General features: G+C 37.7%; 1 protein-coding gene and 1 pseudogene across 1 annotated transcript; one reads left to right on the forward strand and one right to left on the reverse strand.

The window, feature by feature from the left end:
- Window positions 1–225: 225 nt before the first annotated feature.
- LSMEM1 (leucine rich single-pass membrane protein 1) lies at window positions 226–12,053 on the reverse strand. The gene is made up of 3 exons (XM_020984454.1): window positions 11,927–12,053; window positions 5,015–5,149; window positions 226–379 (listed from the first exon to the last, which is right to left on the reverse strand). Exons 1-3 carry the CDS (start codon window positions 12,051–12,053, stop codon window positions 249–251), a joined length of 393 nt encoding a protein of 130 aa, XP_020840113.1. The 3' UTR covers window positions 226–248.
- A 4,261-nt stretch (window positions 12,054–16,314) lies between these two features.
- On the forward strand, window positions 16,315–17,115 carry LOC110206914 (large ribosomal subunit protein uL30 pseudogene; annotated as a pseudogene).
- The last annotated feature ends 1,327 nt before the right edge of the window (window positions 17,116–18,442 follow it).

Here is an 18,442-nt window from a genome sequence, read left to right on the forward strand (position 1 = left end):
CATGTTCTCATTCACATCATTTAGCCCCACAAAGAATTAACAACTGTATCACTGAAGCTTGAGAAATTGCTATTTCTAGAATTGTTTCTCCTGGATACAACTGAGAGAATGTCAACAACCCTTTTTCATCACCCAGACAATATGTTGCCCTCTTATGGTAACCTCTAGAAAAGTTCACCTTGAAGAGTATTTTTAAAGGTAAAAGGAATCTCCAGACTTTCTCAGTTGATGTTTTACTCATCACTTCTTTAGTTTTCAATAGCGTCCAATTGGTTGAGACGATTTAATATCATGCTGTTTATTTTCTTGAGCTCATCGATATCCTTTCCTTCAGCTGTTAATCTTCTCGATACTTCATCCATCTTGCTTCCAGTTTGAACTTTAAAAAAGAAAATAAATTATATCAGTTAGTTTGAATGTGTTCTATCATGATTACTCAACTCTTAACATTAATCCAGGCACCGTAAAGAACACAACAGTACAAGGGCAAGTCTGCCCATCAGGAAGTGATACAACATTCTGTCAAGCGAAGGAGCAGGGAGAGAAAGGGGAAAAGGGGGAGGAGAGAACAGAAAGAAGAAAGTTCACCCTTCATTGAAATATTTGGTGATTGATTGGTGCCAAAATTGAATACCCTTGACAGATAGATGTTAAACCTTGGCTAGGCTAAAAAACATTTATGAAAACAATAATCATCGATTTAATATCTCATTTGATCCTTATACAACCCTGTGAGGTGGGTGTTATTATTACTCCATTTTAGAAATAAGGAAACTTAGGCCTAGAATCATGTAGCTAATAAGCATATGAGGTAGAATTCAAACTCAGGTTTTCCTGACTCCTAAGTCCAGCATTCTATCCACTGTGCCACCATTGAAATGGCCTGCATGATTATTCGAAGTTACAATATCTGATTCTGAAAAGCATCCTTCAAAATGGATTTGACTCTTCATTTTAGAAATGCTATTTGTTGTGATGAAACATACTTCTTTCCATAAAGAGGCGGTGGAACTTGGGGTTAGAATGTTGTATGTAGTGTCTGTTATAGTTTCAGTTTTTACTGGTTTTGTTTAATTGTTTTCCTGTGTTACAAGGGGGGAGTCAGTGGGAGGTGTCAGTATATCAAGAAATGACTTGTAAAAAACAAAAGACATAAGATTTTTTTAAAAAAAAATACAATTTTAGAATTATTTGGACCTAGTTCAGCCAGCTCTGGAATAATAATTCCCTTCAAATACTTTTGAGAGAGGAGGAAAATGTATTTTCAGGTCAATTACATTGAATAAGTACTTATTTGAACATCAGTTATGTGCCCAGGCACTATGCCAAGCACTGGGGATCCAAAGCCAGAAATGAAAACAATACCTGGCCTCAGCAGAGCTCCTGGCAATTTAGTAATCTAGAGAACACCACCTTCAGTTGTATTCACAGAAGTTAAAATTTCCCCATTACTCTATTGGAGCTGCTATCCATATCACAGTTTCATGTTTTTTCCAAGGTCCACCTTTCAAGGACTTATCACACTGATACCCTGCCACTATTCTCCGCTGATAAAGTATCATGGAAAGGTAAACTATGTTTTCAGACTGGACCATCCAACCTTGAAATAAGTGGACTGGAGAGCAGCTGTTCCTCCTTGAATCTGAAAATTATTTTTGCTGAATTGTAGCATTCAACTCATGAGGGAGATAGGAGCTTAGCAGAGCTACAGTGTTGGGCAGAGCTGACCATACACTTTGAAGAGGAAGTGTGCAATTCAAGTTATTTCATGGCACCTCCACCAACATTTGTCACTGTATCCTTTAACATTGCATCATTTCTTCTCTGGGGGAACCCCTTAAGTCTGTTCTTAATTATAATAAAAGCCTTACTAACTCAAGAAGGGAAAGTCAATTTTTTCTCTCCAGTCAATATGAAGGAAACCCAGGACCGCGGATTTGGAGCTAGGAGGAACCTTAGAGTCATCTAATTGTAAGATCATGGCATCATGCATGCCTCTAGAGTTGGAAGGGTCCTCAGAGGCCCTCTCATTCTGTAAAGTAAAGGAGGTCCATAGAAGTTAAGTGACTCCCAAAGGTGACATGAATGTCAAATGTCAGAGCCGGGATTCAAACCCAGGTTCACTAACTCCAAAACAAGCAACAATAATTTGACATGCTTCAGTAATGTAAATGAAAATGACACTAAAAGGAAGCTGACCTCTGATTAATTTTAATGATCAATCTTGGACTTGGAATACAGATAATGAAACACAACTCCCTCCTCTCAGTAAAGAAATAGAGAACTATGGGTGTGGGATTTTGTACACCCTGGTGTCCGACCGGTTTTGCTCAAATGAACTTCATTTTTAGGGGAGTGTGGAATATCAGGGGGAGAAAGACAGAGAAAAGAAACATTTATGCAGTTCCTACTATGTGCTAGGCACTGTGCTAAATGCTTTGGAAATGTTATCTCCTCTAATGCTCACAACTCTAGGAAGTAGATGCTATTATTCCCTATTTTACAGATGAGGAAACTGCAGTAAAAGTATCAAGTGACTGTCTGGGGCTGAATTCAAACTAGGTCTTCCTGACTCCAGGACTAGTGATGATGATGATGATGATGATAATGAGACATAGATATACGTACACACGTATACACAATATATGCATACGTACATATGTATGTACCTATGGATATACATTTTATATCCACAACGCCCCAAAAGGGACAAAATACATTTTTCAAAAACATCAATAATTCATCCTCTCATATACTCTCTTCCTTTCCAGGGTAAACATTGTGACCACATTGAGGCATCAAATAAGCAAGATTTCATCAAATAATTTAACAAGAATTAAATAAACTATGAAACACACTTATTCATGTTTAATGACAAAGCATTAAAATATGCAGGCTTGCCCTTCAGAAACTAATCCTCACTTTCCCCACAGCCCCTCTCCCCCTCAAACCCTACAGGGGAAGGGCAATCTATACCAAGTCTTACACGGGTTTTTGGTCAGTTTCTGGCCTAAAGGCTTTCAGGAAACATTTCCTATCTCAAGAAACATGTTGAAAATGAATTGCTCCTCCATCTCCTCAGCTGGAAGTGATCTTCTCCTTCAAAAAGTCTCACAGACCATTCAGGTTGAACTCTTCTGTGCACTTAATGATTTTCTAACTTTTGCAAAGGTGTTTGTATGAGTCTCATCCCCCTATTAGGTTATAAGCCCTGAAGGGACAAAATCATTTTCTGGTCTTCGCACCCCTGGCACACAGGATAGTGATTTGTAGATAACACTTAATTTAATTCAATAAAAATTTATTAATGCAAGAAGCACTTTCAAAAGTGCCAGTCACCTGCAAGGCACTGCACAAAGGCAGAAATGATAAATTCAGTAGTCCTTCCCCTCCAGGAGTTAGCATTCTATTGGCAGAGACAAAGTAAGTAAAAAGGAGATAATTTGAAGGACAATAGAACATTAACAACCAGAAGAATCAGAAAATAATAAATAAATTTAGCTAAGATGAATATTGAAGAAGCTAGGGTTTCTAAGAGGAAAAGGACATTCCAGGCATAGGGGAGGGCCTGCCTAAAGGCAAAGAGGCAGTAGATAGAATTTCAAATCTGGGGAGCAGAAAATTGGCCAATTTAGTTAGAAAGTGAAGTACTTGAAGGGGGAAAATGTGAAATGTCTGCAAAGATAAGCTAGAATACACATTAATGAATGTTTGATGAATTGTTCAACTAAAATAGAATGTGCCTTCTTTTTTTCTATTTCTCTATAGGATCCTTCCATCCTAAATGCAAAAAAGAATGTCTGAGCAGCTGGAGATCAATATAAAACCTAATAGTCCCTTGCCTATAAACACAGTTTAAGTCATTGATTTTAACAGAGAGAGAGAGAGAGAGAGAGAGAGAGAGAGAGAGAGAGAGAGAGAGAGACAGAGAGAGAGAGACAGAGAGAGAGAGAGAAAGTGTGCACAGGATTCTCTGAGCTTTGTGAGCCTTCCTCAAATTTCCTTCCAATTTCACATATGATGATGATGAAAATTATGAGGTCAGTGGCAATGAATAATTTTCTATCGGCATCTAGCCCCAGCAACCAAAGAGACAACACTTCTATCTAAGGTAAAGTAATATGCATAAGTAACTTTTCTTTCAATTTCATAAAATATTTCTATAGGATAAAAGATACTAGAGAATTCCCAGGTGTGCATAACTCCTTCCAACTGGCAGATTCTTCATTGCTGCAGTCTTTGTCATTATCATCATCACCATCATCATCATCATCACCTCCATTTATCTAGTGTTTTAAGGTTTTCATAGAGCATCAGACTTAAATTCAAGAAGACCTGAGTTCAAATTCTACTTCAGACACTTATTTAGCTGCATGATCCTGGGCAAGTCACTTAACCTCTCCAAGACTTAGTTTCTTTTGTAAAATAGAGAAAATAACAGTACTCATCATACAGTATTGTTTCAAGAATCATATGAGATAATATATGTAATTTGCAAAACTTAAAGCTACACAAACAGCAACTATTTTTATTATCATTATTACAAAGAATAAATTGCTTTCTAGGAAGGAGTTACTCATATCAATTGAGCATATGTCAGGCACTGTGCTAGGTACTGAGTCAATCAGTGCATCAATGAGTATTTACTGAGTTTCCAAAAAAAAAAAAAAAGGCAAAATCAGCAGCCTCTGCCCTCGGACAACTTACATCCAAATGGAGAAGAGAACATGTAAATAACAAGGTATATACAAAATGCATATATACAACATATACAAAGAATGAAACAATCTAGAATTTACATTCTAAAGGTGTCATTTTGTATCTTTCATCCTAGAAAATGCTCAAGTGCTTCATAAACTAAAAGAGAAGTTATTCATGCCTATTACTGCACCCTCTGGACAAGTACTACCTAAGGGGTTAATAGCTAGCCGTGAAGCAGACTGAAGGATGCACATTCTATTAAAGCCTTAAGTAACGTTCTAAATAATGAGGTCCCTGCTGGGTTTTTACTTACTTAGTAAGAATATCACAAAAGAAACCAGGGTCAAGCTGACGATCAAGGCAATGATCAACCCCACAAAGAATAAGCTTCGGTTTCTGATTCCATTCCCTATGTTAACAGCAGCTCCTATGAATTTCTTTTCTTGAGCTAATGTAAAACAAATGAGAAAAAGACTTAGTGATTCAAACTTTATTCCAAGTTCTCTGCTATGGAAAGTGGATGGAATGGTAATGTCAGAAAACACTTTTGCTGAATTCAGCACAGCAGTTGTTGGGAAAACTGTGATGCAGTGGAATGAGTGTTGAATTTAGATCTGAGTTCAAATCTCAGCTTAGCTCCCTGCTGTCAGTGAAACCTTGGGCAAGTCACTTAACCTCTTGACCTCAACTGCCTTATCTGCAAAATGAGAGAACTGAATTAAATGATCTGTGAGGTTACTTTCCCCCCTAAATCTATGGCAACGTGGCAGCGAGGTAATGCAGTGAGCACCAAGCCTGGAGTTACAAAGACCTAAATCCAAATCCAGTCTCAGACACTTTTTAGCTGTATGAACTTGGGTAAGTCATTTACCCTCTGTTTCCTTATGTGTAAAATGGGGATAATAATAGCACCTACCATCCAGGGTTGTCATGAGGATCAAATGAAATAATAATTGTAGCACTTAGCACAGTGCCTGGCACATAGTAAGCACTATACAAATGTGAGCTGCTATTATTATGATCTTTGAGAAAGTTGGCTTGAGTGAGGAGGGGCTGTCTTTGGACTGCAGACATGAATTATTCAGCTTTTTTCTAGGACTTGTGTTATATAGATTGCCCCCTTCTTTCCTTCATTATCATCCAAGGATAAGCAGGGTTGGATTTGTTATTGTTGTTGTTTGGTTGTGTCCGACTCTTCATGGCCCCATTTGGGGTTTTCTTGGCAAAGATACTGGAGTGGTTTGCTGTTTCCTTCTCCAGCTCATTTTACAGATGAGGAGACATGTTAAGTGACTTGCCCAGAGTTACACAGCTAGTAAGTGTCTGAGGCCAGATTTAAACTTAGGAAATGAGTCTTCCTGACTCCAGGACTGGCACTCTATCCACCATGCCACCTAGCTGCCCAGGGTTAGGTTACTTCCTTAATTATAGCTAACATTTATAGAGCTCTTTAATGTTTACAAAGAGCTTTGCAGATACTTTCAGTCCCAAAAGTCTTAGTGCATTTTAAAGCTATAGTAGCTTAAAAATCTTAGTGAAGTTTTAAGCTTTAATAGCCTAAATAGCTTTAATCAAATATTTATATCATTAAATAATATTAAATAATAATTACTAGCTTAAAAGTACACTAAGACTTTTGGGAAACATATTATCTCACTTGATTTTTGCAGTAACTAGGTAAAATATCCTCATTTGATCTCTGTTACTTTTATCTCCATTTTACAGATGAGGAAATTGAGACTAAGAAAAAGAAAGTGATTTGGTCAGGGTCACACACCTAACAAATAGCTGAGGCAGGATTCTAATGTAGTCCTTCTGATTCTGCTACCTATTTGTCTTTTCCTTTAAAAAGGTCAGATAATTTCCAAGAGATTAGAGCATTCAGGTGACAGCCAATTATAGAAATGGGCCCATTGCTTTAGGTAGGATTTATTTTCATGTTGAGAGGTAAAAAAGAGAAGTCAGGCAGAAGAGCTGGTAAATATTATCTATCCTTTTTTCTGACTTAGGCAAAAGTATAATGGAGACTGAGGCCCAAGAGTTGGAGTGGCTATGGGATTTCTTCTTTCTGTGAAAAATTGGGGCCCTAGAATTTTCCCTGAGGAGTTATTCAGAATAATCTTTGATGCCTGAATCTGGCCCTGAGACATTCCTGGTTCTTAAAGGTGCTTCTAAGCCTGGTTTGCTCTGTGGAAAAGGTTTCTTAACTGATTCATCACTGAGATAAAAATGCAACGAGTGTCAATGGCAATAAACTTGCTTGCATAGACCTTTTCCAATAAAGAAATTGGAAACTTGGGGAAAGATGAATTGAACTGTGCAAGTGTTCACCAGACCCCCTTTAACTCTACTTCACCCATCAAATGTATTTGTTTCAGAATTAGCGGAAGCAAAATATCTGATCAGCACCCATGGGCTGCAAAGCACAAGCAAAGCTCCCATGTGCAGCCCTAACCCGATTAAAATGCAACTGGGAAATGTTTACAAAAGAAATAAAAATGCAATACAACAGAGACTACACTAATTTGTGGTTTTCTAAGTCAATAGTGGCCTAGATTGTTTCTATTTCAATTTAACATCATTGATACCTTTTCATATATAAGCTTCACTGTGTTTGTATTTTTTTTTAATCTGAGAAGCACTGATGGTAAATGTCTAACAGCTGGCTCTCCAGGAAAAAAAATACACACTTCTAAATTTAATCTGCATTATTAACAGTTTTCCCATCACTTTCTAAAATCTAGGCAATCAACAAAACAGTATTTCAAGGCTATATTAGTATCAAATGCTCACACTGAATATTTAACAAAACAATATTTCAAGTCCATATTAGTATCAAATGGTCACACTGCATATTTAACAATTGGCTCTCTTAGCAGTTCAGTGGGCTCCAACATAGCCATGAGTCAAGGCCTCTGTTTTCATAGGTTTGGAGAGTCTATAAGGTTACAGACTATGACTTTAGTTGAAATGGGTCTGAAATGAAACTGAAGTGGATCTTAAAGAGCATCTAATCTGAACCCATTATTGCCAGATGGGAAAACTGAGACTCAGAGAGATAGGCCATTCTGCTAGTGAATATAAGTACCAGAATCACAATCATAATTCAAGTAAGAAAGGCCCTGTTTTTCTTTCATTCTGAATTGTAAGGTAGGTGTTGCAATGGATAAAGCACTGGGCCTGGAGTAAGGAAATCCAGCCTTAGACAAGTACTAGCTGTGTGACCCTAGGCAAGTCACTTAACCCTGTTTGCCTCAGTTTCCTCATCTATAAAATAAGCTGCGGAAGGAAATGGCAGACCTCTCCAGTTGTTTGCCAAGAAAACCCCAAACGGGGTCATGAAGAGTTGGGCATGTCTGGAACGACAGAACAACAATTATTCTTTCTGGATTGATTACACATTCCTCTCCTTTATACACCCTATACTCCAGCCAACCTGGTCTATTTTCTGCCTGTGATATTCTATCATTCCCTTCTATGTCTTTACACAGATTGTCCCCCATGCCTGGAATGTTCTCCCTTCCCCTCCTCTATCTCAGAACTTCCTTCCAGGCTCAGCTCAAGTACCAGTTCCTTCAAAAAGCTTTAGCTGATTTCCCAGCTGTTAGTCTCCCTACCCAACCCCCACCTATCACCGTGTATTATACATGTACGTATGTATGTATATTTATATATCCCATGTGTATTCATACGTGAATGTGTTATATACAAATTACATGCTATTAGCCATATGCAACTTATTCACATGTGCATAAGGTGTTGGTAGGGAAGTTGGAAAGAAAAGTAGATTATGGTGGGACCTGAGCAGGCTGAGTCAGGAGTAGCTCAGTCTACTTTGCAACCCTGCTAACTGTAAAGTAGAGTAGGATCCTTTGATTCATCCATCCATTCATTCATTTTAATAAGTTACACCAAGTTATATCAAGGCTCTAGTAAATGAAGTAGAAGCTTACTAAGTGAAGTCCATCTACCTCATTATTAATTAATAATTTTTTTCCCCAAGAAGCTTCTCCAGGGATGCTGTTTCTCTAGCTTGGTCAGTGAGCAATTTTTATTGGCCAGAACTGGTGTTCCAGGTCTAGATTAATCACAGGTTTGTTTAGCCTGGTCTTGAGAATTCTATTGTTGAAGAAGGGGCTCTGATTCAGGGTCTGACAGGATCTGGCTATAGCTGGAGGCCACATCCATCTGCTTCAAATGTTGCTTCTGCCAGTACTAGGAGCAGAAGGTGAATTTCCCCAAGTCCCAGAAATGGTCAGATTTTGTAGCACTAGACAGAAGAACTCTAGTACCTTGAAGTTGGGGTTGGGAAGCTGTTTATCATTAGTCTGAATACAATATTTTGTAAAGCCTACCCACTCAGGTTACTGGTGTTTAGTCTCCTGGGTAAGGAGTGCCAGACTGGAATAGATAGCTGTCTGTCATTTCAACTACCACCTGGAACGGCAAGGTTTGAAGGGCTTGGTCAAAGTCCAAGTCTATCTCATTTGATGTGGCATCCAAGCTCACAAAATGTGGTGCTTGCAACACTCAGTTGATTGAAAGCTTGATTTTGAAGGTCAGGAATATGTGGGCCATGGAGAGGGCTATTTAGGACCGCAAACAATTCAGACATTGTCTGAGCTCTGAGTGGGAGGGAAGTTTGTTTAGTTGGAGGCCTAAAACAGTACTCTCTGAAAGAAGGGGGTGGAGATTTGGGTTGCCTGAGGTAAGGACCCTCTTCTACATAAGAAGTTAGGGTCCAGAAAAATTTAATAATAGCTTACTAGGGCTCTAAGGTTTGCAAAAGACTTCATAGATACACGTTTGTGTATAATTTTAACCTCAGAATAACTCAGAGATGGGTGCTTATTATCTTCATTTCTACATTTTAGTGAAGCTGAGACTCAGAAGCTAAATGACTTGCCCAGGGTGACATTGCCAGTAAGTATTTGAGGCACTATGAGGCATTGTTCTGCTCTAAAAAAAGCTTACAATAATAATAATAAAATTTAAAATAAAAAAATAAACAAAAATTGTTAAAAATTTAAAAACTAAAAAAATCAGTTTGGGGTACCTTCTAATTCAGTGTTGGACTTAGAATTAGGAAGACCTGAATTCAAATCCTCCCTCAGACAATTACTACTGCTATGAGTAACTCACTTATCTCCCAGCCTCAGTTTCCTCATCTGTAAAATAGGAATACCAGTACCTACCTCACAGGGTTGTTGTTGGGGGATAAATGAGATCATGTAAGTAAAGCACTTTGTATACCTTGAAGTACTATATAAAATTAGTAATAGTAACAGTAGTAATTATTTTATTATCCAAGTAAGACTAAAGCAGAGACCATTTCAGGTCAAGCCAAAACTCATCAAGAATCCGAAGAGCAATAATGAAAGCAGGGAGCAGGAACAAGTCAAAGTATGTCATCAGGGAAGTTAAATTCAGGTCTTCCTGATTCCATTCCAGGATTCTAACCACTACACCATGCCACCTTGGCCCAGCTTCTGCATTGATGGAGGGAATTTTGTCCCAGGCAGTTCCCCAAACTGACTTATTTTTTAATTTTTAAATTTGTTAAGTTTTTAAAAAATTTTTAATTTTATTATTATTATTGTAAGCTGTTTTAGAGCTGAACCATGCCTCATAGTTTTTCACATCTTCCACTGTACCTAGCATTGTCTTGCACATAGTATTTAATATTTCATTGATTAATTAAAGATGTGTCTATTCCTCCTTCAGATGCATAGGGTAATAACTGGGCTTTAGGTCTTTATGGTATATGAAATATTATAAATTTCCCTTGGGTTAAAAAAAATAAAAAGAAACTGTCATCTATATTGATTTCCTTTTGGTGGTAATATGCTTACTACAGTCTCACTGTTAAAGCCACATAAAAAGAGATATTGCAGCCAAGATTTAGATATAGTATGTCTCTTCATAGTCACTGAACCAGACAGTCCATAGCAGCCATTTTCATAATCAATATCTATTTACTATGGCCAAAGAAATCATGCAGTGATCCATATCAGATGGGAAGAGGGCTCAAGTGAATGGATTGGCCATACTCCACTTCTATTCATTTCACAACTTGCAACCATGCTTAGTAATAGTTGACTTGAGGTTCTGAAGAAGTTAGAAGTGTGTATAACAGAAGGAGAAAAGAGAAAGAAGAGAGAAAGGAATACTTGGAGGGGGCACAAGACAGATAACTGCAAGTATTGGCAGTGTTTTCATGTGAAAGAGCAAATAGACCAGTTCTGTTCAGCCTCAGAAGGTAAAACTTAGAGCAATGGATATAAGGTACAAAGAGACAAATATAAGTTTCACATTAGGACAAAATTTCTTGATTAGAAGTATCCAAAAGTTCACAGTCTGCATTAGAATACATATTCCCTATCACTTAAGGGCTTCAAACAAAGTCTGGATGACCACTTGTGGGCTATGTTCTATAGAAGATTCTTTTTCAGCTGTGTTTGGACTAGTTGGTCACCAAGGCCCCCTTCTAAGGCTGAGTTCCTGGGAGTCTATGAAAAGCACAAAAGATTTTTTAAAAGTAGCCCGCAAGGAAGATAGAAATTTGGGAAAAAATTACTAAACTGGAATGGAAACCTCAAGCTGATGGCTCTAAGTAGTAGAAAAGCGAGAGTTATGGAGAAATGCTCCTGGAATTGAGGGTGGAGGTATGGCTGTACTTGCTCCTTCTTGGCATCTGAAAAGCTTCTATAAGAGTAACAGAGTGGGGTGGTGGCACACACCTGTAATCCCATCTGCTGGTGAGACTAAGGCAGGTGGATCATTTAAGTGTTGGCATTCAGTGTCTATACTGAGTGTGGAACCAATATGATAAGTCCCTAGTAGCAGGGGGCCAACAGACTATTTAAGGAGACATGAACCAGCCCAGGTCAGTAATAGAGCAGGTCAAAGCTCCAATGTTGATTACTGGTGGGATTGGGACTGTGAGAAGCTGCTGCCCTTATAAACTGGACAAGACAGAGACACAATCTTAAAAAAAAAAAAGAAAAGCCAAGGAATTAAGAGACTTTGCATGTTAATTTGAACAAGCCTATGATTCTGTCAAGAATTTAGTGAACAAAAACAAAAAGTAGAATCGATTTCCTGGTGATAAACAGTTAGTTCCAAATGTTGAAGAAGAACCCACATTCTCATACTAACATTTGTTATTTTTAGACAAATTGTAAACAAGATAGCAGTTGCCAGACCTCCCCTGGCACACACATACAGATCACACACTGGGATCCAGCAGGAGAGAGGTTCACTTTGTTTAAGTCATTTAAAGAATCGATAACATAGAGCTTTCTCTCTTCGTGGGTGTCATAGGAGTCAATTTCCAGGGCAGAATGATTCATTGTTCCTGAAAGAAAACAAGGGGTTAAAAATAAGCAGCCTAGAAAGGCAAGTTCTACCACAGATCAATAGAGTATCACTGGAGAGTAAGTGAAGTTGACCATGATTGAGGTGATTGCCGGAGGGAACATTAATATAGATAATTATCTAATTGTGCAGTATATCAGTAAGCTGTTGTTTGCATTTTTTTGTTTTTGTTTTTGGTGAGGCAGTTGGGGTTAAGTGACCTGCCCAGAGTCACACAGCTAGTGAGTGTTATGTGTCTGAGGCCGGATTTGAACTCAGGTCCTCCTGACTCCAGGGCCAGTGTTCTATCTATCCACTGTGTCACCTAGCCGCCACTGCATTTTTTTCTCAATTGTGGTAAATGTACATTTTTACCACCTTCCTCATAGAGTTATAGTGAGGAAAATATTTTATAAACCTAATATCTCTATAAATGTGACATTATGTTATACTAAATTCCCTTTCCATGGCCATGAAAAATTGCTGGCTTCAGATCATTCAGATAAAACTTTGGAAACCAAGGCTTTAAAACACTGATAAAATAGATAAACTATTGAGGTTTTTTTTTTAAGAGAAGAGTAAAACATTAATTACCAATTTTTTTAATGAGAAGGGGGAATTCATAATTAATGAGATGAAATAAAGAAAATTATAAATAACTACATTATTCAATTATATGTCAATAAATCTGAAAACAAATTAAGGAGCATATGTAAAATTATAAAATATGCAGATTGACAAAACAAGCAGTAGAGTCTAAATAATCCATTCTTGGAAAGAAAAATCTAGCAAGTCGTAAATAAGCTCCAAAAGGAGGAAAAAACCAAACCTAATCCAGACAGACTTATAAGTAAATGCTATCAAATATTTTTTAAACCCTATGCTAACTAGATTGTTTGTGAAAGAGAGAAAAAGTCACCTTACCAAATTTCTTCTTTCAGAAAAATATTATACTTATACCTAAAACAAGGGGAGATAAAGCAGAGAAAGAAAATTTTAGTTCATTATCATTAATTAATATCAACACAAAATATTAAATATAATATTAACAAAGAACTACAGAAATAAAATAAAATTATTCACTATTACCAGGTTGATTTACAGGACAGGTCAACATTAGGAAGATTATAACATAAATCTGCAGCCAGATTTGAACTGGTCCTCCTGACTCCAGGGCCAGTGCTCTATCTATAGAACCACCTACCTGCCCCTCCAACCTTGTTTTTGAAACATTATTTCAGGAGACACAGGAAAAGCCTTTACCAAAATATGACATTTATTTATGAGAGTTTTTTAAAGCAATAAAAATATAGGAATAAAAGATCCATTTCGTAATATTATCAAAAAACATCTATCCAAGACAAGAGCAAGTAGTTTTTTTTAAATAACAAAATCAAGGGAATCTTTCCCAGTAAGCTTAAAGATAAAGCAAATATGCCAATGTCTCCACCATTACTTGAAATAATACTCTAGCTATGCTCTCTATTGCAATTACAAAAGAATGGGGTAAGCGTAAACAAAATTATCTGTACTTGCACGTGATCAAATGACTTAAAAAAACCCCTAGAGAATCAATCAAAAATTAATATCTCAAGGACTTGTGACTTTATTGATGTAGGAATTCTCCCCACTAACATAACTTATTGTTCATCCATAACTTACAACTCAGAGAATTTAATTGGCTGAAGCTTTGAGACATTAAGTTATTTGTCCTTGGTCACATACAGCTTGTGGCAGAGGCAGGATTTTAAGCTGGGTCTTCCTGACTCCAGTTCAAGCATTTTATCCTGTATTTCATACAACTTCTCCAAGACAATAAATTGTTTCAATAATGTAGCAAGATGTAAAATAAATCCATAAAAATCAGCAACTTTTCTGTATATTATTAACAATCTCAGGAACACGAGAAAGAAAGAGAAATTCCATTTAAAATAACAACCAAATGTACTAAATATCTGGGAAATCACACACACACACACACACACACACATGCACACACACATACACAGGGAAAGAGGGGGTTACTTAGCTTGGATTGCTTGTTTTTCTCTCTTTGTGAAGAAGGTATGCACCTGGCATGACTTGCAGAAGAGACTTGGTAGAATAAAGGCTGAGATTCCCTTACCAGGAAGGAATTACTTCTCTTTGGAGTCATGCTGATCCCTTAGAAGTGTTACAGAGCTAGACCTTCAGATTAAAAGGATACTATTGCCTAGTATTGGGGAGAATGGGGTGGTGATGAGCTAGCTCAGGCACTTGTAGGTTTGGAGAGACATTCAATTTTCATAGCTTGGCTACACTTTTCAAATTATTCTGTAAATTTAGTATTATATAAATAAATTTTAAACTTACACATTTAAAAAATGATAAAGTTTATTAGAGGAATATCAAGAATATCAAGAAATACGATGGGGGGAGTAGGAAGACAAGAGGATTTGCTCTTCTTGATCTCAGACTGTAGTACAAAGTAGTAATTATTAAAATTATCTACTACTATATTAAAAATAAAAAGGTAAATCAGTGGAATAGACTAGCTAAGTAAGAGCTAGAAAAATTATGCTAAAGTCATAATAAGCTCAAAAGAAAAACTACTAAGGAAATAACTCTTTATTCAACAAAAACTTCTGGAAAAACTGGGAAGCAGTCTGCCGAAGCATAGGTCTAAACATGCACCTTATACTTTCTACTACAATAAGTTCCAGTAGATGAACAATCTAAATATGAAAAAATTATAAAGAATTAGAGAATAGAAGATTTTATCTTTCACAGTTATTGAGAGGGGGGGAAATTTGTAACCAGAAACTGGATAAAAATAGTAATGATTAAAGCAGACAGTGGTGCAATGGAAAGAGGGTTGGATTTGGAATCAGAGGAATTTAGCTGAAATTCCAGGTATGTGGGATCTTGGGTAAGTCATTTAACCTCTCTGGGCTTAATTCCTCATGTTTAATAGGTAGATCTTAGACTAAATGACTTTAAAGGTCACTTCTACTCTAAATTTATGAATCTATAATGATCACAGAAAATTAAGAAGCTATTCCATGAATAAAATCTTTGTAGGTTCAGGGGGGAAAATTGCATTAAATATCTCTTAAAAGTCTGACATTTAAAATCTAAAGGAAATGGACACAAATTTTAAGTGTAAGAGCCATTCCGCATGCATTTGGTTAAAAAATATAAACTTCTTCTGAAAACCCAGAAAATATCACCCCTGAAAAAAAAAAACCCTGGAACAGCTGAAAGATGGGGAACAGCAGTGCAGCAGCCCAGCAAACGGGTCTCCCAGTGCCTCAGCAAAAATAAGGGAAGCAGCATTACAAAGGGCCCCAGGCATACAAGAACCCTGAAGCATTCATCTGAAAGGAGCTGAAGAAAGCAACCTAGAGTCTTTGTAAAGTCCCAGCCTTGCTGATTTCAACCCAATACCAGGTAAACTGTCAGAACCCTACAGCCTCCAAATGTCAACCAGGAGGAGATCCTGAAGCTCAGGTGGTAGAGCAGGCAAACACCAGCACCTGGACCTCTGAGTACCTCAGTGAGGGCTGGGAACTAGTGGAAACCAGCTCAGAAAACCACCAGGTGCCTCAGCACTCTACCTCAAAGAAATCTCCCAGTGCATTAACAGAAAGGAGGGAGGCAGCATTGCAAGGGGCCCCAAGCAGATAAACACCCTGCAGCACCCATCTAAAAGGACCTGAAGAAAGCTAAAGGAAAGGAAAAGCAGGCAACCTAGAATTGCCTGAAAGTTCCAGCCTTGCTGATTCCAGCCCAAAACAAGGTAAGCTGCCAAAAACCCTACAGCCTCCAATTGCCAACATAAGAGGCCCCAGCACACAAAGCCAGTGACCAAGACCTATGCTCCCAACACAAGAAGCTTGGGTCAGTGCCCTCTGTTCCCCAGCAGGAGAGCTCAATCTCTTTAAAGGCCAGGGAATAAAGAAACCATGAGTAAAATGAAACATACCATAGGTTCATATCATGAGAAGAGTGAAGATCAGGACAGAAATTCTGAAGAGGATAATATTGTCAACAAACCCACATCTGCAACATCAAAAGGGAATATGAACTGGTCTGAAGCCCAAAAAGCCTTCTTAGAAGAGCTCAAGAAGGATTTAAAAAGTCTAACGAGAGAAGTAGAAGAGTCCTTAAAAAATACAATTGGCCAATAGGAAAAAAAGTGCACTGAAGAAAACAAGTCCCTGAAAAACACAATTGGCAAACTGGAAAAAAGTACTCTGGCTCTTTTTCCAGCTGGAATCATGGTGGGTGTAGAAGAAAAGAAGAAGCTACCATCTGTTCCAGAATCCCTTTTGAAAAAGCGAAAGGCTTTTGCAATACTGAAGACCAAACGCCTAAAGAAGATGGCTGTAAAAAAGCTTTGTAAAATACGGAGGAAAGTTATCTATGAAAAAGCTAAAGCCTGCCATAAGGAGTACAGACAGATGTACAGAAGTGAAATCCAGCTGACTAGAATGGCATGCAAAGCTGGCAGCTACTATGTATCTGCTGAACCCAAGTTAGCTTTTGTGATCAGAATCAGAGGTATCAATGGTGTTAGCCCAAAGGTCTGAAAAGTTTTGCAGCTTCTTTGTCTTCGCCAAATCTTCAATGGCACTTTTGTTAAACTTAACAAGGCTTCCATTAACATGCTGAGGATTGTGGAACCATACATTGCATGGGGTTACCCAAACCTGAAGTCTGTGAATGACCTGATTCACAAATGTGGTTATGGAAAGATCAAGAAACAGAGAATTGCCTTGACAGATAATGCCCTTATTGCAAAATCTCTTGGTAAATATGGAATTATCTGCATGGAGGACTTGATCCATGAGATCTACACCGTTGGCAAGCACTTCAAAGCTGCCAACAACTTCCTGTGGCCCTTCAAATTATCTTCTCCATGATATGGAATGAAGAAAAAGACTACACATTTTGCAGAAAGTGGAGATGCTGGTAACAGGGAAGACCAGATCAACAGGCTTATTAGAAGAATGAACTAAAGGTCTCTACCATGATTATTTTTCTAATGGTCTGTTAATAAAAATGCCTGTGGCAAAAAAAAAAGCACTCTGAAGAAAACAAATCCCTTAAAAATATAATTGGCCAATTGAAGAAGGAAGTACAAAAACTAACAGAAGAAAACAATCTGTTAAAAACTAGAATTGGACAAATAGAAACTAATGAGTCTATGAGAGAGCAAGAATCAGTCAAGCAGAAGTAAAAAAAATGAAAAAATAGATGAAAACATAAACTGCCTCATCAGTAAAACAACTGACCTGGAAAATCAACCTAGGACAGACAATTTAAAAATCATTGGACTACCTGAAAATCTTGATGAAATAAACAGCCTGGACAGTATCTTTCAGGAAATCATAAAGGAAAACTGCCCTGAAGTCTTAGAACCAGAAGGTAAAATAACCATAGAAAGAATACACCACTCACCACATGAAAGATATCCCAAATTGACAATGCCAAGGAATATAATAGCAAAATTCCAAAATTACCAGATGAAAGAGAAAGTGCTGCAAGCAGCCAGAAAGAAACAATTTAAATATTGTGGAACCACAGTCAGGATTACACAGGACCTTGCAGCTTCTACATTAAAAGACCACAGGGCATGGAACATGATATTCACTAAGGCAAAGGAGCTTGGATTGCAGGCAAGGATCAACTACCCTGCAAAAATAAGCATGATTTTTCAAGGGAGGAGATGGATATTCAATGAAATAGGGGACTTCCAAACCATCCTGATAAAAAGACCAGAGCTCAACAAAAATTTTGATCTTCAAGTACAAGATTCAAGAAAGACATAAAAAGGTAAATGGGACAGAAAGATACAAAATGTTGTTAATAAGGGTGGACTGTTTACATCCCTACAAGGGAATATGACACTTGCAACCCTTGAGAACTGTATTGTTATTACGCCATGTTAAAGGAGTATACATAAAGGTGGTGGATATTAGTTGACTTTGATGTAATGATTAAAAAAAAAATCTAATCAAGAGGGTTAAATGGATCCAAGGAAGCAGATTAGTCTGATCTTAGAAAATGTACTGAGAAAAGAGGAGGCAGACAAGGGTAAATTACATTACAGGAAAAGACAGAAAATCCTATTACAGCAGAGGGAAAGAAGGGAGGGGGATGAGCATTGTTTGAACCTTACTCTCATCAGATTTGTCTCAAGAAGGGAATAACATAATCAGTTAGGTATAGAAATCTAACCTGCCCTATAGGCAGTAGGAGGGAAAAGGGGAAAGAAAAGGGAAGGGGGATAGAAGGGAGGGAAGAAGCAGTAAGGGTAAAGGGGAAGAAAAGGGAAAGGGATAATAGAAGGGAGGAGGGACTGAAGGAAGCAGTGGTCAAAAGCAAAACACTAGTGGGGGAG

Source organism: Phascolarctos cinereus, unplaced genomic scaffold (assembly GCF_003287225.1).
Source record: "Phascolarctos cinereus isolate Bilbo 61053 unplaced genomic scaffold, phaCin_HiC Scaffold_1;HRSCAF=81, whole genome shotgun sequence".
NCBI lineage: Eukaryota > Metazoa > Chordata > Mammalia > Diprotodontia > Phascolarctidae > Phascolarctos > Phascolarctos cinereus.